This window comes from Perognathus longimembris, chromosome 10 (genome assembly GCF_023159225.1).
Source record: "Perognathus longimembris pacificus isolate PPM17 chromosome 10, ASM2315922v1, whole genome shotgun sequence".
Taxonomy (NCBI): Eukaryota; Metazoa; Chordata; class Mammalia; order Rodentia; family Heteromyidae; genus Perognathus; species Perognathus longimembris.
The window spans coordinates 52,828,551-52,852,259 of record NC_063170.1 but is presented as its reverse complement, the minus strand read 5'-3'; the positions used below and the strand labels follow the sequence as shown (position 1 = coordinate 52,852,259).

The window sequence follows — 23,709 nt, the reverse complement described above, 5'->3', positions numbered from 1 at the left end:
AACCTCAAAAGATTTGGAATCAGATTTGGAATCCAATGCAGAGTCAACCATTGCTTGTTTTCCTAAGCCCCAGATTTCTGTCCTAATGATGAGAAAGATAATAATGCGTACATTTGTCAGAATCAAAATAAAGTCACTTATGTCAACTCTACCAAAATAAACAAACCTATCAAGCAGGTAGGCTGTGGAGTATAAAGCATAACATCTGCCTGGTAGTGACCATGACAAAGCACTCTATCAGATTCACAACTTTGCAAAAAGAAAAAAAAAAGAAAGAAAGAAAGAAAGAAAGAAAGAAAGAAAGAAAGAAAGAAAGAAAGAAAAGAAAAGAAAAGCAACTGTAATAATATACAAAAAATATTTCTGCAAGAATGTCCACCCACTGGCTGACAGTCCAATGCCTCACTGGCAATGCTCTGGCTATCAATACTTGGAACCAAGATTATTGTTTGAAAATATATAGTATTATCATCTTCCCTTAGCCTTTAAAAACTTTCCCCAGGGCTGGGGATATGGCCTAGTGACAAGAGTGCTTGCCTCATATACATGAAGCCCTGGGTTCAACTCCCCAGCACCACATGTACAGAAAACAGCCAGAAGTGGCGCTGTGGCTGAAGTGACAGAGTTCTAGCCTTGAGCAAAAAGAAGCCAGGGACAGTGCTCAGGCCCTGAGTCCAAGCCCCAGGACTGGCAAAACAAAAACAAAAACTTTCCCTGGCCCCACCCTCCTTGAAGTGCTGTTGCTCATTACTGACTGAAGTGTATGCATTCCCATGGCTGAGTTCTGCTCTTCCCATATCATCATCATTATTCTCTGATTGTTATATAGGTTGATACATTTTAATAGAGTTGTTAAAATTAAATGGCATGCCCTGTAGAAAATAGTCAGCACAGGGTGTGGCGTGAATAATTATGCAACAAATGTTAATAACCTGTATGTTCATTCACAGAGAGGCCAAGGTGACTGGTAATAACAATTGTGAGGCAGAGACAGAATGGCATCATTAACACTTTATCTGTTAATTATCTGTTAATAGCAAGTGTGGTCAAGAATGTGATCCAAAAAACAGACAATGCCCAGAATATCATGCAGATGCTGAGTTCAATTTATTGTATTGATAGGGTTTTCACAATCAAAAGCTAGGTATGCCTCAGATTTCTTTGTTGGTACAGTAACACTCTATGCATTTGACTTTCCCTCAAAAGGATGATTTAAGGCCTAAGTGCCTCTGGTCTATTCACAAAGTTTGGCCAGGTTTGTGTATATCTGGCTCAATGATGTCTTTATGTGAGATACAGACTCAAAAGATATTGAATGTAGACTCATGCTTCTGAGTAATATTAGAAGTAAAATAATGTTACTTCAGATAAATAAATTTACTATGCACTAGAATAAAATACAAAGAGAACAGTTAAATTATATTGTAAGATTATTTCCACCCTGAAGGATTTGTAGTTTATGGTGATTACCCTTGAAATTTTATTTTTTCATCTATTTCCATACATTCATTCAGAGAAACAAAGACTGTGTATATTTCTTGGCTCAAGGCAGAGTATAATTATCCAAATAATTTCCAAATACTAGAGTCATACACAGTTGCGAATGTAGCTCAATAGTAAAGGACTTATCTAGCGCAAGAAAAGCCCTAGGTACAAGCACCAGCACTTCTAGAACAGACAACTGACCCCCTCAGAAATAACAACAACAATTTTTTAAAAAGACCTTTTTTTTTCAGAGTAGTACAATGGCCTGGAAAGTTTAAGATAAAGCTGATACGAAAGTTCACGTGAACAGTGTTTGGTAATCTTTGCTATTGCTTCATAAAGCCTTTCTGTTTATTAACATATTTTCAAAACAAAACCAGAATCTAAATCATCAAGATGAGACATATCCATCTTCAAAAGAAGCACAAATCCAATTGCGACTTCATTTCTACGAAAACCATGCCCCATCTGATACAACATTCACAGGGAGGGGGGCGGTGGGGGGGAGGAGGTGAACTTCAGAATTCTTTGAAATACCTCCACCCCTACCCCCCACCCCCGCCAAGTGTATAACTTTTGAAGCCAGAAGTCCTCCCTGGGAAATTAAGTGAATAATAACAGAGTCACAGTAACCATTTATATTTAAGGATGAGTTCCTGCCAAGCTTTAAGAATAGTAAAATATGCTTTGACAATGTTCTAAATTTGAGATTGAACAGTCTCTAAAAGAGGCATATGGTATAATAATATGTAGCATTCACAATTATGGAGAAAGGTATTTTATCTAGTAGAATTGAAATATAATTCATGATATATTGGTGAGAAAAGTAAGTGGCAAATTAGTATCTATTTCAAGGACTCCTTCATAATGAGATGAATTTTACCTCCTCTCCTGAAGTTTCATATGTGGAAGTCCTGACTTGTGTTTAAGAATGTAATCTTATTTAGAAATTGGGTTGTGCAGATGTAATTAGTTAGAATGAGGTCATACTTGGGTTCTATAGGTAGTAGATCCCTAGTTCACTATGAGTTCCCTCCTTTGGGGGAAGGAAAGGAGAAAGGGAGAGAGAGACAGAGAGACAGAGACAGAGAGAGAGAGAGAGGCAGAGAAAGAGAGGGAGAGAATGTATGAGAACCACATGAAAAGACTGGAGTGATATATCATTTATAAACCAAAGAGTACTAAAGATTATCAGCAAACAACCAGGTACTAGGAAAAGGTACAAAAGAGGTTCTTCCTTATGACTTTCAGAAGAAATTTACTACCTACACCTGGATCCTTGACCTAGTCTAGCTCTAGAAATGTGAGACAATACATTTGTGTTGTTTAAACAACCGGGTTTATGATACAGTCACATAGGGCTTAATGGTGGGGAGAAATGTGTTGTTAGAACACATCAGAGCTGTACATCAGTTTGATAATAAAAATTTGAAAAAAAAAATTAAAAAAAAAAAGAAATGTGTTGTTGTGGAACCATGACAGGGTTTACTTTCAGAAGTGATGACTGATACATTCCCACTTGTGATCTAATTGATAGGACCACCATTGTGGTAGCCTGTCACTGCAGCCCTTCATTGACAACAACATCCTTAGGTATTACATGTCTATGGTTTGCTGTGGAATTCAGCCCTGGAAAACTAGTACATCATTTCTATAGAAAAAGAAAAGATACTTGCATACCAAAATGTTTGAAAGTATAAACTTTAAAAAAGTAAGCTTAGTAATCTCTCAGAAGATGAACACTAGATACTTTTAATTTTCAATTTACTAATTTTTGCTTATCTTTGTGATTTTAATTCATGAGCATGCTATCTGTATATAAAAATAATTCCAAGACATTATCCCAAACAATCACCACCTGCTCTCAAACACAATCACTTTGTATGCTCTACAACGTGGCCTGCAGGAGAGGCAGGAGGTCAGACAGAGTTAGAATCCTTCTTCAGTCATCACTGTGTGGTTTTGGGTTTATATACCTTACGAGGTCATTGGAACAGCAAAACAGTGAGACAAAGGATAACGGGTGAACCAACCCAACAGTGATATTCACAATAAGTTGGAAAATTAACAATAAGTCAATAAGTTGGAAATTAACTGTACAACTGGGGGGATCATAGGGGGAAGGGAAGGGATGGTGGGAGAAAAATGAGGGAAAGGGTGACAAGTCTGAGAAGAAATGTACCCATTATCTTGTATATGTAACTGTAACCCCTCTGTATATCACCTTGACAACAAAATTAAATTAAAAATATTTGCAAGTCAATCCCCCCCAAATAAATAATGAAGTGATAGTAAGAGATTTCTAATTTATAGCTTTTAATACGTAAGGGATCTTTGTCCTTTTTGAAAATAAGAAAGTATGTTATTCCCTTCAGAAAACAGTTTCACAAGGACATGCCCACCTTGCCAAAGCCTACAGACCAATGAGCCTGGAGCTACAATGGGTTAAGACACTGACAGAGAACTAGACCTCCAAGTTGAATCATTGTTTCCTTGCCACCCACACCTGCCTAGGTATACTGTCCCCCTCGAACTCATTCCAGTTACAGAGACTAGCTCTTTAACACCTTTAGTGCCAGTGACACATGGCACACACATGGAGAACACATCTAGAGAAGTCTGCTTTCCAGACTTTTGCAGGGAATGATATTGGGGTGGGGGGTGGGGGGTAGGGGAGAAGGAAAGTCAGCATGAGTTGAATATTTTCTATGTGTCATCAGACTTGGAAAACGTCATTCCACTTTATGAATACAGTACTTTTGTCTACTAATTACCACTATGTCAGCTCTTAAAATCATGAAAGGCGGGCTGGGGATATGGCCTAGTGGCAAGAGTGCCTGCCTCAGATACATGAGGCCCTAGGTTCGATTCCCCAGCACCACATATACAGAAAACGGCCAGAAGCGGCGCTGTGGCTCAAGTGGCAGAGTGCTAGCCTTGAGCAAAAAGAAGCCAGGGACAGTGCTCAGGCCCTGAGTCCAAGGCCCAGGACTGGCAAAAAAAAAAAAAAAAAAATCATGAAAGGCCCAGAGATGTTGAGGTGATCAAAGTGATTGACTTATCAGGCGAGGAACTGATAATCAATCCCAACTATTCCTTCAGACCAGATGGGAATATCCTAAATAAAGGGAGGCATGTAGGAAAAGCAGCCATCCTGCTTATACACTGGAGGAAGAAGAAGAGAAAGAAAAGTTCCCAATGCAGAAATGACAGAAACGGAAAGCAATATAGTAATATACTATTGAGAAAACCTGATGGTTACACAGACCTAGAAATTTGGGGGACTGATAATCATATTTTTAAATCATCATCATCAACCCCCTCATCAGTTACAGTTAGTAAGTCAAAGTATGGATCAGATACTAACAGAGGTTTTCCTAACATTGTCTCGCTTCTTACAAACAACCAAAAGATGTGACTCTCACGATTCTTATTTGATGCCCACAGATCCCTGAGAATCTTATGCAATCTGCTCAGCATCTGGGGCTGGAAAGAAGACCATGTGCACAATTCTAGCAGGTGGCCCATTCCAAACCCATACTCCTTCAAGCCTATGCTGCCTGCCATGGTTTACACAATGTTTTTGTCCATTAAGCAAGTTCTTTCCTCTTTCTCAGGCAGACATTCACTACACAAAATGAACCATCAACCCTTCTGTGAGTACTCTGCTTTCTCCCACATTAATAATAATTAGTAATGAGTGGAATCTTCTAATATGAATGGTCATAGCTGAGTTGATCCCTGCAATGTATGAGCAAATATGTTCTATATGAGTGTGGAAGGAATGTTTGTTCACTTTTTTTTCCTTTCAGTAATGGTGTTTGAACACTCAGCCTGCCATGCCTATGACTTGCAGAATTGTCTGTGCCAGTACTCTAATGTAAAGAATAATCTAAAATAGAATGTTTTCAATCTCAGGAGTCTTTTTATTCAGGGCACAAGTTGCAGGGTAGGATTTGACTACTGAACAGCTAGTTCATTGGCTGACTTATTGATTGAGGATATGGCCTGAGGCTGATAGTTGTGTCCAAACTAGAATGATGATTAGCTGAAATAATCGCATTCTTTCTCCGAGGGTATCAGATGAGAATTGTGTAAAGAGTATATGGGGAGTTGGAAGGGGACACAGGGTGGCCAAAACAGTAATGGTAGCACTTTGCTATAAAACACACCTAGTATTCATTGCCTTGAGTCCTGAAATAGAAAGGCTTGGATGATTTCAGTCCTTGCTTTTTGTATCTCTAACAGGTCTCCTTTATGATTATACATGATGTATTTCTTTGTCCTCTTTCCTTGACAAGTCATTCAGGCAATGTAATTCCACAACCAAGAATAACAGCAAACAATTTTTTATGTTTGAGTCCTCATAGATTCTCTTGGTGGATTCCATAAAGGGAAAGTGAGATGACATCTGATATGTTCTCTAGAATTCATCCATCCATTCTTCATTCTGTACCTCCTTTTTCCTCCTTCCCTCACTTCCTTTACCTAATAATTTGTGGATCCTAGATGTTGTTAACACTTGTATGTACCCAGCACTCAGAATGTGGTGTATGAATGAGACAAACATGATTCTGCCCTCAGGGAAGATTTGATCTGATTGAGGAACTGGAATGGAAACACATGTTGGCCAGTATGCTCTAGGATCCACTGAGAGACTGACCTCACTCAGCAGGACCTCTTCATGTAGTGACAGACAAGCTTGGATAAGGGAGAGAAACTGCCATGTGCAGAAGATCATCTGACCAGCAAGAAACCATCACCAGTCCCTCAAAGCATTCCAAAGCTGTGAAACGTGTACAGAATAGGAAATAGGCTTTTGATAGAAGAATTAAAACTATGAGGAGGGGGCTGGGAATATGGCCTAGTGGCAAGAGTGCTTGCCTCGTATACATGAGGCCCTGGGTTCGATTCCTCAGCACCACATATACAGAAAATGGCCAGAAGTGGCGCTGTGGCTCAAGTGGTAGAGTGCTAGCCTTGAGCAAAAAAGAAGCCAGGGACAGTGCTCAGGCCCTGAGTTCACGGCCCAGGACTGGCCAAAAAAAAAAAAAAAGAAAACTATGAGGAGTACTTCCTCCCATTCTGCAAGTTTGGATGATTGAGGAGTTATATAGTCAGCAGTTCAACTTTGCTCATGGATTCCAAAGGATGGAGGATGGAGTATAGAGGACAGAGGATGCAAGGTAGAGGGTGGAGGAAGAAGGATGGAGGAAAGAGGGTAGAGGTCAGAGGGTAAAGGGTAGAGGATGGAGGGAGAAGTATGGAGGATGGAAGGAGGAGAGTCAGCCATGCAGACAACTCCCAATAGGCTCGTACACACTAGACCTTACCCTATTTCTACTGCCCAAAGTCACTTAGGTTGGGGGAAAAAAAGCATTTCTGGTTCTGTACATGTTTCCTTTGAGATGTTTTAGGAATTTTTTTTTACTGACACATGACTTCTTTCCCTCTGGCCTCCCACATGGGACAATAAGGGATGTGTCCTCTCAAGAAGGGAGAAGAAGATGATGTTTTTACTTGAGATTGAGGCTAGGGTCATTTCCCTGTTCCTACTGGGAAGATTCCAATGGGCCAGGAGAACCTGGTTAGTAAGTGCCCATAGTGATATGAGGACCTTCATCTACACCCTGGAGAATTGAATTGGACACATAAATAGTTGCCTATGAACTAAGATTTGAGAAAGAGCAAGGGAATTCCACATCTCACAGGAACAATAATCACGGCCAAGTGCCTGCCATTTGCCCACAGTAAATCCTCTCCTGCAGTTTCAACACCAGTCTCTCTGGGATCTTCTCTAAAGTGTGAATGTACCAAAGAGAAGGTCTCTGAGAAGCCATTTATAGCTATGATAAAAATAAGTTTAGGAACGTGAGGACCCTCCTCTACCCAGAGTAGAGAGACAGAGGGACTCAAAAGAGGTATAAGAAAATGGGAACAGAGATTTCCTACTATGGAGTCTTTCCAAGTCTCCACCGTGCAGTAAGTGAACCAGAATGTTCTAAATTACTCTCTGGTGGATTTCTGCTTCTACTCTCCTTCTCTTCCTCATAATCACTACAGCCATTATCATCCCCATCTTCATAACTTTCAATAATCATTTATCGCCCATTTATTATAGCTCAGGAACAGTGTAAAGTCATATATTTACTATAGTAATCCTCTCACGTAGAAACTGCCATTGCCTCTATCTTATAAAAGAGAACAGTGAAGCCTCATTAGCTAAATAAACTTACCCAAGGTAACTATGCTAATAAAGAATGACATCAGGATCCAAGTCCATAAGAAATGTTTGATCCTTGTCTTTCTGTTTTTAATACGATGGGGCCAAATACCAGTTGTCTTAAAAGTACTAGGCGTTGCATCCTCTAGCATGCTGAGGACTTGCTCTTTTATTGGGCATGTATTGATTCATGTCCAAGTAGCATACAATTTTGGTCTGTAACAAAAAGACTAAAAGGTTATATAATTAAATCCACATTAATGTAGCTTTAAATTACTTCAGCTCCTCAATGGCATGTGTCTGCTCATACTTTCAGTGTTGTATGTTAGAACTCCTTGTCTTTTTATATTTAAAGGAGAAAAAAAGGAGCTGTATACATATTCTTTATAACAAAGAAGAAAAAAAATTGTCATACAATAAGATTAAATTATTTCCTTTTATTAAATTATTTCCTTTCATTTTAGCTGAGGGCCTTCTGCCCTTGCTTAGGTTTTTTTTGCTTAAGGTTGGCATTCTACCATTCTAGCCACATCACCACTTCTGGCTTCTTTTTTTTCCGGATAATTGGAAAATAAGAGTCTTGGGAAATTTTCTGCCTGGGGTAGCATCAAACTCTGATCTCAGATCTCAGCCTCTTACATAGTTAGGATTGCAGGCATAAACCACTAGCACTGCGCTCAGTTATTAACTTTATGATCAAGGTCCTTTCCTACATATTTTAAATGAAAAGATGTGTTTTGTTTTAAAATGAAACTTACCATACCTTGGCTAATTGTTAACAAATAGAAACAAAGACAATCTATGTTATTGAATGTATCTCTAAATGCAGATATCCCCTGACATTTCCAAAGAAGATCCCAAATGCATACTTAAATGAGTGAGATAAGCACCACGGAGTCAGTTGAAGTTTCTTTGATGATTGTAGGGATAAAATGGAGCAAGTGCCTACTACGCAGCTCTAGCAAACAAGGAGAACATTTAAGGGAATATGGTTTGACATGAGATTGCTAGATCTTGGCTTTGATGTTTCCTACAGGTTGTTCTTGACCAATTGGTTAACATCTCTGAGGTTTGTGGGCAAAGGGTAGAGTTTCATCTAATGTGAAAATATGACAAAACATTGTAACCGTAGAACCTCATTTAAACCTACAGGAGGAACATAGCTGTTAGCACTTTTCTCATTAAAAGTTTAAATGACGGGGCTGGGGATATGGCCTAGTGGCAAGAGCGCTTGCCTCGTATACATGAGGCCCTGGGTTCGATTCCCCAGTACCACATATACAGAAAATGGCCGGAAGGGGCGCTGTGGCTCAAGCGGCAGAGTGCTAGCCTTGAGCAAGAAGAAGCCAGGGACAGTGCTCAGGCCCTGAGTCCAAGCCCCAGGACTGGCCAAAAAAAAAAAAAAGTTTAAATGAGTGCCTAATATTTTACTGCACTATGTTGAAGTGCTTTACCTTGGGATCTGTAAGCCAATTAATACCAAGCAAGAAATATGGTGTTTGTCTGGACAACACAGCTCAGAAATTAGGTTCAAGAATGGAGATGTTAGGCATGTTAGTGCCTTCATTTAATTGAACTGGACTATGAATGCAGCAGCGGACACACTGGATTAGCTAACCTCCTTGGGAAAGCAGAGATACAGAAGGAAAAGACAGAATGGAAATGTGAATTTCAAGAGTTACAATAGAAGCAGTTTATAGCAAAACTAGGGATGGATGTCAAAGAATGAGAATTAGGAAAATGAGGTAAGTGAACTCCAAAGTTGCTCTGTAAGATCAGAATCTAAAGCTGCAGAGCTGTGTCAGAGGACTCTGGAAGCCAAGCAAATATGGCAAAGCTAGAGGTAGGAAAGATTGGCTAGGCTTTCTCATGTTCTTCCAACCTCATCCATATGGTCCTGAATTAGTTGGATCTTTCATTGTCTAGTTCACATAAACCCACAGGTACAAATCTAGAACCTTCTAAAGACAGATAGATACATAGAAATAGATTTATAGATAGATAGATAGATAGATAGATAAACTCAAAGACCTATTTGCAAAATATGAATGATCAGAAGACAGAACCACATCAATAGTTTTTCAGAATGGATTTTTGTTTTACCATTTCCAAATGATAGTATCAAAGATTTGCAGGATCTATTTTATTTTATTACCAGGGAATAAATGAAATGAACCACCAAGCTCAATGTTGCAACCAGTGTCTATTTTGACCCCAAGGAAAGTGAAAAGCCCCTGACCTCGTTTAAGTAGAGCTTAAACATGTGGAAGTTTTGCCTGAAATGTCTTTGAAATTGGCTAAAGCTTTTCCCTCAGGCTCGACTCTCATATGTTATTAAGATTTTAAATCTACTGTATCCAACCCTTCCCAAGGAAAGAATACATAAAGTACAGATCCTCCCAGAGGCTGGACGTTCAAAAGCAGAGGATGCCTTTGGAGGGAATATCAGTTTATATGGTCCATCCATGGGAGTAATGTAAAATATGAGTTATTTTAAGAACCACACATACGCACAACTATAGATGAGCTGCCTGTGTACCACAGTTCTTCTTTTCCCTCTCTTGCACTCAACCCACCATACACAAATCACACTGTGATTTGAAAAAAAAATCAGTTGTTCTTTAATCCAATGATGTACATCTCCACTTTCCTATATTCTCATGCAAATTCCACAAAACATACACACAAAAATGTTTTTGTCATTTTCAAAAAGTCACCTGCACTCTGTACAACACTTGGACACTTGGTTGGTTGAATATATCCTTCACTTGATGAAGAGAATGAATCTTGTTTTCTTCCTTTAACTGTTTTATGACACAAAAGAATAAAACTCACGTTCTTTTTTTTTTTTTTTTTTTTTTGGCCAGTCCTGGACCTTGGACTCAGGGCCTGAGCACTGTCCCTGGCTTCTTCCCGCTCAAGGCTAGCACTCTGCCACTTGAGCCACAGCGCCACTTCTGGCGGTTTTCTGTATATGTGGTGCTGGGGAATCGAACCTAGGGCCTCGTGTATCCGAGGCAGGCACTCTTGCCACTAGGCTATATCCCCAGCCCCAAAACTCACGTTCTTACTTAATTTGATCTTACATGTAGTAATCTCTGGGTCAATTCATGTTAAAGTTACTTTCTTTTTCTTTCTTTTTGTCAGTACTAGGGTTTGAATTCAGGACCTACGCTTGTTAGAGGCCTTGAATTCGTGTGCTCTGGCACTTGAACCCCAACTTGTTCTCACTTTGCTTTTCAAACTTATTCTTCAGATAGGACCTTTCATTGTTTGTGTAGCCCAGGACTTCAATCTTTCTCTTTATACTTCTCAAACTGTATTATAGGCATTTGTGGTTGCATTCAGTTTATTTGCTAAGATGGGAGGAATCTCTGCCTAAGCTGGCTTTAAACCTCAATGCTCCCAATCTCTGCCTCTCAAGTAGCTGAGATGATAGTTCAGCCCCATCATGCCTAGCCTAATTTATTCTTTTTAGTGGCAGAATAGTATTTCAGGGTATGTATGAATTTTACTTTTAGTTATTTCTCTATAATGAAGTTGCTAACTGTTCTCAATTCATCCACTACAGACAAGGTTTCACTAAATATCCTCAAATATATTTCCTTGGTTAGAATATTTCTGCCTCTCCAACATTTATTTGGTGAAAACTAAGCCCCAAAGTGACAATTTCATGTGGAATGGCCTTTGGGAGATGATTTCTCACTCAGGTGGGGCCTTTGTGAATGGAATTATTGCCCTTCTCTGTCAGGAGTTGAAGAGATGGAATCAAATTTATGCCCTGTAAGAATGGTGAGCAATGTCCTCTATGAACCAGACAGTGGGCTCTCACAGACACTGAATCTTCCAGCATGTTTATAGGCACTTTGAGTTCTACAGCATAGCTGCTGAAATGGATTGTAGTTTGAAGACTTTGGAGACTATTACCACTTACCACTGCTTTGTAAAGCATCCACAGAAACAGAAAAACCAGAGTGTTTGAAGTGCTTGCTATTACAAATTTACATCATCACTTACTTATACTATTAACAAACACTATGAGGGACCACCATCCCCACACATACACAAACCAAGGGTGGAAACTATAATACAATATAATAAAATGTGATAGCTTCCCAAGTATAAAAAAATGAATGAATGAGGATACGAATAAGAAATGAGAGCCCAAAGAATGGGGTGAATCATTTGGTTTGGGATAGAGGAAAAGGGGGAGTAGATAGAGAGAACTCTTCATGGAAGAACTAACATTGAAACTGAGGTAAAAGACAGACACCTTCAACCAAGTGAAGTGCCTCAAGCCTGGAATTCTAACTACTTGGGAAGCTAAGATTGAAGGATCAAGGTTAGAGACTCACTCTGAGATGTAAATTATTGAGACTTTATCCCAACCAATGGCTGGGTGTGGTGGCACGTGCCTGCCATCCCCAGGCAAGCACAAGTAGGAGGATTGTAGCCTCGGCTAGCCAGGGAATAAAGTGAGACCTTACCTTGAAAATAACCATTGCAAAAAGGGTGAGAGGTGTTGCTTAAGTGTCAGAGTGCTTGTCCTGACAACACCAGGGCCTGAGTTCAATTCCCACTACCACAAAATACATATCATTCCTAGGTTTGGAGGCATTGATGTAATTCTAAGCTGCATAAAGAGAAATAGAGAGGACACAGGGGTAAAAAAGTGCTTTTGAGTTTTAGAGCATTTGTTACGGCTCGAAGTGGGGTGTAGTTAGTATTGATGTACATAAGATTAATCCAGGGAGCTTGCTTAAAACGCAGACTCATGAGTACCTATCTTCTCAATATTCTGATTTTGTGACTAGAAATCTGTGATTTAGCCTAGCATGGTGATACATGCCTAGAACCCCAATACTCAAGAGGCTGAGGCAGGAGGATCATGACATTGAAACCAGTCTGGGCTACCTAGCACAACCTTGCCTCATAAAAACAATAAACAAGACTCCCAAATATGTAACTTGAACATGCACATTTTGAAATATACTAGTAAGATCTGTATGCTAAGTAGTGGCATAAATGATGTTAATTGACACAGAGTGTTAGTTCGAGGAAGGGATAATGTGAGATAATCAGAGGCCAGGTGAGGCCTTTGAACTTGGATTTGAGAAAACAGCTTGACAATTCAGAGATTCTTTTGATCCAAAAGAAAAAAAAGCCACTCTTGCCAGGTGCCAGTGGCTCACATCTATAATCCTAGCTACTCAGGAGGCTGAGATTTGAAGATGGCAGTCCTAAGTCAACCAGCAGGGAGACCATGAGACTCTTATCTCCAATAAACAACGAAAAAGCTGGAAGTAGAGCTGTGGCTCAAGTGGTAAAGTGCCGACCTTAAGTGAAAAAGCTGAAGGACAGTGACCAGGCCCTGAATTCAAGCCCCAGTCCTCTCTCTCTCTCTCTCTCTCTCTCTCTCTCTCTCTCTCTCTCTCACACACACACACACACACACACACAGGAGAGAGAGAGAGAGAAAGAGAGAGAGGGAGGGAGGGGGGAGGGAGGGAGGAAGGAAGGAAGGAAGGAAGCCACTCCTTTCTAGGAAATATTGAATGGTTAAATGAATTACAGAAAGAATTCTTACAAAGCTAAGTCGAAGTTTCATAAACTGTGAGTATAGATTACTTTGTTTAACTTACCTGTATAGATAAAACAAAAACCAAATAGAGTAATCACAAGATTTTACACACACAGTAATGGACTAAACCAAAATTCCACAGTACGCCTGTATAACCTGACCATTTTCCAGAACCAAATTACAAGGTCAGAACCTGTAGTTTGAACTTTCCAAAGCTGCCTTGATGCACAAGGGCATTTGTAGACCTAACTACAAAGAAGGTGTTCACTAAATGTGATTATCCCACTGTAATTATGTTCTCGATCATGCATGTAAACACGTACCACACTTGTGCATTGGAAGCCAGATAGAAGCCCTTGGAGCTAAGGTCTGGGAGCACAGAGCAGGCTCTTACATAACTTCCCAGCTAGTCAGTGTTAGGGCCTGTGATTAATGCTACATGACGGCATTGAACTTACTGTTCAGATAGGTTCACTTGCCTTTCAGAGCTCCCAGCAAGAGGAAATGTGTGACCTGCAGATTTCACTCTGGATCAGCATCATCCAACCAACAACACTGATGGCTCTGTGACCTCTCCATTAACAGCTTCTCTGCCTTACTCTTTGTCCAGGATGGTGGGGGAGGATTTTATTAAACAAGGGTCAAAACGGAAAAGGAATGTAATTTCCTACAGCCCAGAGCACAAAGAAGACTGGTGGGCTGGGGGGGGGAGTGGGGTGGGGGGAGCAGAGAAAAGGCCTGGAGGAGTGGGCAGAGCAGAGAAATTAAAATAGGGAAGGGAAAAGACCAGTATCTTTCTAGTCTCCATCGAGCTGGAACTCCCAGCCCAGCACTGGAACCCAGCCCCAGTGCTGACCCAACTTTCCCTGCTTGGTCAAGTCTTCCCAGCTACCCAGCTAACCCAGCGTCCCTCCTCTCCTGTCTGCCCACCTGCACAAGTCCAGGTGCGCCTCCTGCAACAGCATCTCTTGCTCTCGTCCCCGGGACCCCGGGTTTCTTGGAACAACCCTTGGGCGTTTGTGAGGAGACAACACCACGCCAAGCTCCTGCAAAAATGTATCCCCACTCCTGCTTCTAAGCAGTCCCTCAATCCCTCTTCGCCACCCCAGAATGGCACCTAGGGACTGGGCAGGATTGATGAGAGGTGGTGCTGAATATCAGGCTTCTGAAAAACCCGCGCGCAATGACCCCAGTTGACCTCATCTCCTCTGCTGACCTCGGAGACCCCGTCCCCAGGCAAACCTCCATACTCACCAATTCCAGGGCTCGCAGGAAGGCGAGAGGCTCCTTCAGCGCCCGGAAGCTACCTGCGGAGGCCAGCTTTGGATGGAAGAGATCAGAGAGAGAAAGCAAAAAGCGTGAGCAAAGGGGTTGTGGGGTCCCCTACACCCCCCTCCCCACCTACCCAAATTCCAGCGCCCACTGCCTCCTTGCCCAGGGCCATCCTACCTGACTCACAGGGTCCATAGCTCCGTCTTCTCGCCCAACGATTCCCTTTCAAAATGAAGTTGTCAGGGCTCTTCGGGAGCAGCAAAGCTGGGGGCCCAGCCTGGAGACGGTGAGGGCTTGGGGGCGCCGGCTGCCCAGCGCCAGCTTGCTAAAGCGAGGAGTGATGCTTGGCTGCGCTTGGCGGGGCGCTCCGGGTAGCCAGCGCGCGCCGGGGCGGCCAGCGGAGCCTGCCCAGGGCGAGGAAGAGCGGGCGGAGGGGCGCGGCAACAGAGGAGGGGCGCGCCCCGGACGCCGACGGGAGACTGCTATTGGCCCGCCGCGCGCTCCGAAGGGAGGGCGAGGAGGTGGGCCATGCAGGCATTGGTCCAGGCTCTGCCGCGCGCACCCGCCCTCAGCGCCCGGGCTCCGGGGAAACTTTGGGGCTGTTGGCTAGGGAGCGCAGGCTGGTCTCCTCAGCAAGGAGAAAAACAACACACAACACAGCAGCCAAACCCAACAGAGCACACAGGTGACAAGGAGCATGCATGAACCCCAAAGACATCGACTGTTCATTTGTGACTCCTTCATTCCTTCCTAACAGCCTTCATGGAACTGTTTTAACAAGGGGCCAGGCAGAGCCCAGGAGGTGCTGGCGGGCTTCACTGCTTCATGGACATCACTGCTTCAGCCTGCGGGGAAGCAGGAGGTAGAGGTGAGGAGGAAGTTGCAATGGGGGTCTGTGGACAAAGATGCTCGGATGGCAGATGCGCCCCCTCCACTGCCATCAACCACTACCAGAGGAGAAAACACAGAGGACACCATTGAGGAGACCAATTAATCTTGGATTAAGAGACCATGTACCAGGCTGATTGACCCTTCTCATGGCCACATGTGAGGCTAGGTGCAAATTGTTCCATCCATTTTACAATTACAAAGCAGGTGACTGAGGCTGGATTAGCCAAGACGTTAAAATTCACGGACCTTTCAAAAGCCTACATCTTCTGAGGTCTTTTGCTCAGGAGCCAAATGGAGCTCCTCTCTCCCCAATAATCTTAACAGGAACTCTGAGTCTCCCCTCCAAAACGACTCATTCTTTTCTTGGAATTTAGTGAAAGATTCCCCCGCATGCCCCCCCCTCCCACACTTTGTTGATCTAATCTTACGTATCACAGAATGAAAACAACCACCGGGTCCTTTCTGTAAGCTCAGAACTGAGTGTAGAGATTTATAAACAGCCATTCATTAAATAGTCACAAAACTCTATGGCTAGTGGTCCTATTCTTTCTACTCTAGAGATGAGGAAATCGAGGTGTAGTTAAGGGAAATGGCCTGATTAAAGGTCCTACAGGTAGCAGGTAGTGAAGCTACAAGTGAATTTTTAAAGGAATCAGAAAAAGAAGAGAACAGGGAAGAGGAAATTGGGCCAAGATGGCTCTTAGCCTCACCCTACGCAGCTGGTAGGACCCTTTTTTCTCTTCCCTTTGGACTTGATTCCATGTATGAAGTGGTCTCCCAGCAACACAGCTAGTCCATCTGTTTACTACAACCATTTGCCAAAAAGGTTTGGAGTATGTGTGTATGTGTATGCACCCACAGAAGGGGGAGTAGATAATATTTAGGAGTGGGAGAAAATATAGAAAGGAATGGTTTGTGGTTTAGAAGGGAAGGCACCAGGCCAAGATTGGGTGAGGAAGAAAGCTTTCAGGGTAGATGACTCTTGAGATTTTGTTAGAGACAAATTGAGAAATGAGGGAGCAGGAACCTTCAACAAACCGGGTGTACCATCTGCAGTCAACAGTTTTGTTCCCTCTTGCTCTTCCTACATGCAGATAGAGAGGAAAACAATTAGACACCCTTGTCTCAAAAATAAACCATACTGCAGCTACAAGGTATATAAGCGGGGTACATCATTAAGTATGTATGTGCCCTGCCATTTATATTGAACGATTTTATGGGTGAAGTCATTTCATGTCTTCAAGATCTGTTTTTGGTTTGCTTTAATCAGTAGAGTGGAGTCAAAAGATGTTGAGTATAGATAACTTTTATGAGGGTTTAATGAGATTTTGTAGATAGTGTGTATAGGGTAGAGTCTGGTCTTCATAATCACTAAATAGGTACTTATTAAATGCTTCAACATTTGCACATCTTCAGTAGCACACATGAGGATGCCAAGGTCAACTAGAGGCATGGTGGACTGACCATAGCACTTCTGTGTGTGTGTGTGTGTGTGTCTGTCTGTCTGTCTGTCTGTCTGTCTCTGTCTCTGTCTTTCTCTCCCCAGTGCCTCTGTCTTGTACATATCCTTGTCCTCTTGAACCCAGGAGTAGCACATGACTTAGAGAGGTAATGTGTCCATTTCTGGGGAGCAGTTTTGGAAACCAGCACACGATGTGCCATGTTGTTGATTTTCTTCTACAATGATGAATGCAATTTCTACATAAAGGCTACACTGACCATTTACCTCCTAGCATGAAGATGAGGTAGAGCAAAGCTACAACTGAAAGTTGATGGACATGGAGCTGAACAATGCATTTTAGAGGTAAAGGCAATTGAGCTATTTCAGTCTTTTCTTAGTACTGCACAAAATAACCAAATAGAGTGATAAGTTTTCACATACCTAGTAAAGTGCTAAACCAAAATTCCACAGTAGGCCTGTATAAGCTCATTGTCCTTATATTCTCAGACATTGTCCAGGCCTTGTACTTTCCCTGTGCATCATAGTCAACTAGATTAAAGAGGGTAACAATTCCTGCATATATTTAATTATGAAGATAATTATTGCAATGGATAATATCACTTGGGTTACTGCTGCATGCTAGGCATTGCTCTACATACATTTAAGTCTCATTGAAAGATACTGTCTTAAGGGTAACAAACCCAGGCTCAGAAATGCTAAACAACTTGCATGAGGTCATTTATACATGTGCATCTCTTTAGACTGGGAGAGAGATTTATGCAAAGTGTTGCCTACTTACATATCATTTGAGTTGAGAACTTGGCACTGAAGAGGTGTGATTACTGTGCCTAGTCCCCTGGGCCTCTCTTCACACCCAATATTCCTCCTTGCTAATATGGCAGCATATTCCTCCAGTTCTCTAGGCACCATGTGAAGGAAGCCAGAATAGTGACGAATGGCAAAGTAATAGCTTAGACAACAATTGCACATTGTCAGAGAAATGCTTTCCCATTCCCAAAATGTATGAGCTTCCAACAGCTGCAGCACCAAAATAACCCAGAGCTCCATATCACATTGGCAAAGTTAAATATTATGTAGAGTTTGGGGTTAGAACCTCTGAATTCAGGCTTGGCTATGACAATGAGTTACCTAAAGAACTAGGAAGGGTTGGTTCACCTTTTGTCCCACCACTGGGGAGTAGGCAGAGGAGGAAAAATGAAAGAGTGGGGTAACACTGTTCAAAAAGAAATGTACTCATTACCTTACTTATGCAACTGTAACACCTCTGTATGTCACCTTTACAATAAAATTTAAATTAAATTTTTATTTATTTATTTGGTTATGGGGCTTGAACTCTGGGCGTGGGCATTGTCCCCAAGTTCTTTAGCTCAAGGCTAGCATTCTACCACTTGAGCCACAGTGCCACTTCTGGTTTTCTGGTAGTTAATTGGAGATAAGAGTTTCATGGACTTTCCTGCCCCACCTGGCTTTGAACCATGATCCTCAGATCTCAGCCTCCTGTGTAGCTAGGATTACAAGTGTGAGCCACTGGCACCCGGCAAAAATATTAAAAAAAAAAAAAAAAGGGGGGGGGGCGCTGGGAATATGGCCTAGTGGCAAGAGTGCTTGCCTCCTACACATGAAGCCCTCAGTTCGATTCCCCAGCACCACATATATGGAAAACGGCCAGAAGGGGCACTGTGGCTCAGGTGGCAGAGTGCTGGCCTTGAGCGGGAAGAAGCCAGGGATGGTGCTCAGGCCCTGAGTCCAAGGCCCAGGACTGGCCAAAAAAAAAAAAAAAAAAAAAAAAAGAACTAGGAAGGGAAGAGAGGAGGGCTGATAAAAACAGTACGAAATATTATCGTTCATGGCTGTCCTGAGATGATAAATGATGATTTCATCTTTACTGTAACAAATCAATTGCAATGGGCCCCTGTGGTTGTATTAATTTTAGTGAGGCATAAATGACCTGTTTTAGTGGCTTATACTTACTATGTAAAAGTCTTTCCAAATCTCCTCTGTTTTAGGCTGGAGACTCATAGCTATGAGCCTTTTTTTTTTTTTTTTTTTACATGCCATTCATTTACACTAAGAAGTCGTGGTTCTTGATGGAAGGGACTTTCGGCCCTTGCTTCTACACGAAGATGTTTGGAGCCTTTTTTTTAGATGCCCACAACTGGTGCTGGGAAATGTCTTTGGCAGCTAGAAAGTGCAGAGCAGAGATGCAAATCAAGACCCTCCAATGCAGAGGACAGTTGTCCACAGCAAAGTGTTATTTGGAAAATATCAATAGCTTTACAGTGAGAAATGCTAGCGGAGTCATTCATTAAGAAAGACTGAGTACACATTATCTATGTACTAGTACTGTTCTCGATTCTCTAAAACTGTGTCAAGAGTCCTGCCTTCACAAAGCTTTTAAGCCCCAAACTTTTCAAGCTTAATATTTGCCAAATAAGCAAATGAAAAATGAAGTAATAGAAACAACCATTTCTCATTTCCAAGAGGGTTAAGCATGAATTAAAATGACAAAAACCAAACTACCATGCTGCAGTAAAATTCACTTTGCTCAGCCAAATTAAAGTGTGTTCTCAGGAAGAAAATATACCTGGTCTCATTTTCTTGTCTCCTGTGAGAAAGAGGAGGAAGTAATTTAAAATTTTATCTAAAGAAATTTAATATAGAAGACACTACTAAGATGTTAGGAATGGAAGTGGTGCTATGGCTTAAAGTGGTAGAACACTAGCCTTGAGCTGAAGAGCTCAGGGACAGCACCCAGGCCCAGAGTTCAAACCCCATGACTGACAAAAATAAAAAATAAAAAAAAACTAAGATGTTAGGAAATCTAATATATTGTGAATAAGAAAGGAATGGAATTCTGTTAGAATGTTATGTGTGTAGATTTCACACTGCTCATGCGGCTATCCTGAATTCTCCAAATCTTTCCTTAGGTGTGTGAGTATGAAAGCAAAGACCAATTACATGTGTGTGTATTTCTTGGTGTGTTTGATTTGCATTGGGGTCACTGATACACAAGATTGTATAGAGACGTTTCCCAGATTCCTAATTTTAGAATAAATATAGCATTATCTCTCAAACCAAAGAGCAAATAAAATTATTTTTATTTTCTTGTATTTCTGCCACAGATGGTTGCAATAAATATGCACAAACAAGCTTCCAACTCTATCAGAAAATAAGATTACTTACAATTCCTAAATGTTAGGGGTTATATTATTTATGCCAAAATGCTAGGGATTTATTTTGGAATTTATATCAAATGCTAAGGATTCCAATAGGAATGAAATGATACAATATACATATGTGAATAGTCAATGTAAACTCAGACCATACATTTTTTATGAGTGTGTTTTATATGAAAGCGATTCATGCAAATTTCAAGTTTGAATGTATGCTAATTGTAAGGCCAAAACTAGCATCAAATTATTCATCTTTGACCCAGGGAATAATAACAACAACTGTAATCATAATGACTCTTGCCATGTATTAAATATTCAGCACATGCTGAACCGAATGCTAAATGCCTCTATAGGTACAACTAATTTATATTCATCATACTTTAGACATGTGTATTATTCTGCATTCACCATGTAGTCAAGAAAATACAGGCTCATGGAAATTAAAAAATCTCAGCTAGGGTTTATAAAGAGTGAATAGCAGAGTCAGGATTTTTCCTCTACTCTCAGAACTTTCTAAGAAAAAGATGGTATACAATTTCCCTTGCAAATCTGACTATGTCACAAGCTTTAGACAAAAATATTTTTCTTGCTGATACATAAGCAGAATTTCTCCAAAGAACTGAAGGAAAAAGGCTGCAAATTCTTCTACAACTACTGTTAATGTCTGAGCAGACTAGGATACAGAGAAACCCCTTCCCCTTCTCAACGCCTCGATCATTCTGATGACTTTTGTCTTTTTCCATTGATTATGTTTTCCAAGATGCTGATCATTTGCCAAATGTTACTTACATCACATCCAAGTTTTCCCAGACTCCTGGAGCTCCACGCACAGCCTTGAGCCCCTCCCAACACCCACTGATGTCTTTGATGGAGGTTCATGAAGCCCAAAGAATACAGACTTCTGGCCTCAAGTCTTCTTTCTCTGGAAAGAGAACAGTGTCCGAGGTGCTGACACCACTTCTTTGGGAATCAAATTGGTTGAGTTCATCACATCTGGTTGGACCAGTTGTTAATTACATGACTGTGGACAAGTCACACCTTTGCCATTCAGTTGCCTGATCCATAGTTTTATCACTCTCACCCCCATAACCTTGAACCAATTAACACAAGAGTTCATATAAGTAAATCACCCAGTAGAATATCTGGCATCAAGAAAATGAACATCTATCAAATGGCCAAGAAATCATGGCTAGCAATAGTGTCAGGAAGACAATATGTGATATGAGGCCTGCCCTGGTGGCTATCATGTGACTACTACTCATAATAATCATTTAAAAAATGATTGGTTTAAATGGGTGCAGGTGAACTTTATAATTTCAGCTGCTCAGGTGGCTGAAATCTGAGGATCAAGGTACAAAGTCAGCCTGGGTAGACACATTCATGAGACTGTTATCTAGAACTAAGCAGTAAAGATCCAGAAGTAGGAACATGGCTCAAGAAGTAGATCACCACCACTCTTTTGTTTGTTTGGTTTTAATCAGTGTCACTTTATTGTTAACAGTAGTTAGGGAGGAAATGAACAACAAGCAAGTGGTCCTGAGAGCAGCTCTTCTACATACATGGTCCAGGTTTTTAGTCCTTGATGATTCTCCACTTTATTCCAGCTTGGTTTCAATCTCTAGTTAAGGCAGGCTTTCTTTCCTAATCTTGTAGAAATTAGGACATACAAATAATTGAATAGAAGTAGAGAAAAATGAATGATTGTACATATGTATGTGTGTGTGATATTTTAGGCAGAGATAGACTGTCGTCACTTAGATATTAAAATCAATCATAATTTCTAACTTGCTTGATCACTCTTTATCCATTGTTGCTCCTGCCAGTGTTTTTGTTATGTCCCTTTTTAAAGTCATGTCTTTTTCATATACTTTGTGAAATGCTCATTTGGCATTATATTCTGTTTTCTTGTTGCTTGATCTTTTTTTAATCTTCTTTTCTCTTTGCCTCTCAATCTATCACCACCACTCGTACAAGAGTTCAAGGCCTGGAATTCAAGCCCTAGTGCCAGCAGAAAACAACAAAGATCAGTCATTTTCTCTTACTTTCTTTGTTTCCTTTATTCTCATTTCTGCTCTCCCCTTCTTTCTCTCTTCTTTCCTCCTCATGTCTCTAGTATGTCAATGAATCTGGGAATATTTCTTGGAGGTTAAAATATTAGCTCAGCTGTGTGCTGGTATCTGACACCCATAATCCTGGCTACTCGGGAGGCTGAGATCTGAGGACTGCAGTTTGAAGATAGCCCAGGGAAGAAAGCTCCATGAAACTCTTACCTCCAGTTAACCACCAAAAAGTCAGAAGTGGAGCTGTGGATCGACTGGTAGAGTGCTAGCCATGAGCAAACAAGCTCAAGGGTGGTTCCCAGTCTCTGAGTTCATGCCTCCTGGACTGGTACACAATATATATTTATATTAGTTCATTCAAGACATTCTTTTGAGGGGAGTTTCTGGACAAAATGTATACTTCCTAAGATTATATAATACTATAGGATTTTTTGAAAAAAATATTCATGAGCCTTGACCAAGATTTTCATGCTTTTCTTAAAAATAGTTTTACTTGCCAATACTTTCCATCTTCTAATAATTTTATCCTGTTTTAAGGAATAAAGATATATATGCAAACCCCTGCAACTTATAAAAATAGGACAAATTAGATGGGTTCAGCTATATATTTAATTAATCTAAACTGGGCTACATGTGTTCACTCTATTGAATTCGCCAGACAATCTTTTTTCCCCTTTTATTGTCAAAGTGAAGTACAGAGGGGTTACAGTTTCATATGTAAGGCAGTAAGGATATTTCTTGTTCAACTTTTTACCTCCTCCCTCATTTCTCCCCCTTGCCCTCTCTCCCCCTTCATGAGGTGTACAGTTGGTTTACACTAAATGGTTTTGTAAGTATTGCTTTTAGAATCATTTGTCTTTTTATTCTTTGTATCTCAATTCTGATATTCCCTTTCCCTTCCCTAGTTCTAATACACGTATATACAGTATCCAGGGTACTCAGATGAGATGGGGGTACAACTACAGGAAGGGAATACAAGAGAAACAAAAACTAAGGTACGGTTTCACATGGCATGTTGAAAATAATTACAACAATGATATAACACTTGTTTCCATAACGTGGAGTTCATTTCATTTAGCATTCTCCAGACAATCTTTGTAGGCCTTGCACTTTAATAGGATAAAATAGCTTTGGCTTCTGCTCTGAATGAGGATTGTAAAACCTGTTTATTTATTTATTCTCTTCTAATCTAAACCTTTAAGTGATTTCACCTCTACATTATTAGGAAATGAACTCCTGAGACACCACTGGTCACCTTCACACTCATTCGAGGACAGTGTGGGGACACCGACACCTCCATTCATGCTGAGAAGTATAAACCCAACACCTAAAATTAGGGTTTTACTAAATTATACCGCACAAAGCTCTTACACCTGCTTGGCAAATAATACCCAGAAGAAAGGTGCAATTACCTAGATTCTCTGCCAGGAATAGAAGATGATAGCTTAAAATAACAAACACTTAAAATGAGGGGAAAAAGAAGGATGAAAGAAAAGGAAGGAGGGAGAGAAAGAGAGGGAGAGAGAGAATATTTGACAAAGGATACTCCAGCTCATCCAGTG

At 41.0% G+C, this 23,709-nt stretch overlaps 1 protein-coding gene across 1 annotated transcript in view; it reads right to left on the bottom strand.

Annotated features, from left to right (window-relative positions):
- Positions 1-14,756, bottom strand: part of Synpr (synaptoporin) — a 272,123-nt gene extending 257,367 nt beyond the window's left edge. The window contains exons 1-2 of the mRNA XM_048354876.1: positions 14,739-14,756; positions 14,544-14,609 (exon numbers count right to left, since the gene is read on the bottom strand). Of these exons, the coding sequence (XP_048210833.1) occupies positions 14,544-14,609; positions 14,739-14,756 (84 nt within the window). The remainder of the gene's footprint in view (positions 1-14,543; positions 14,610-14,738) is intronic.
- Positions 14,757-23,709: the final 8,953 nt, after the last annotated feature.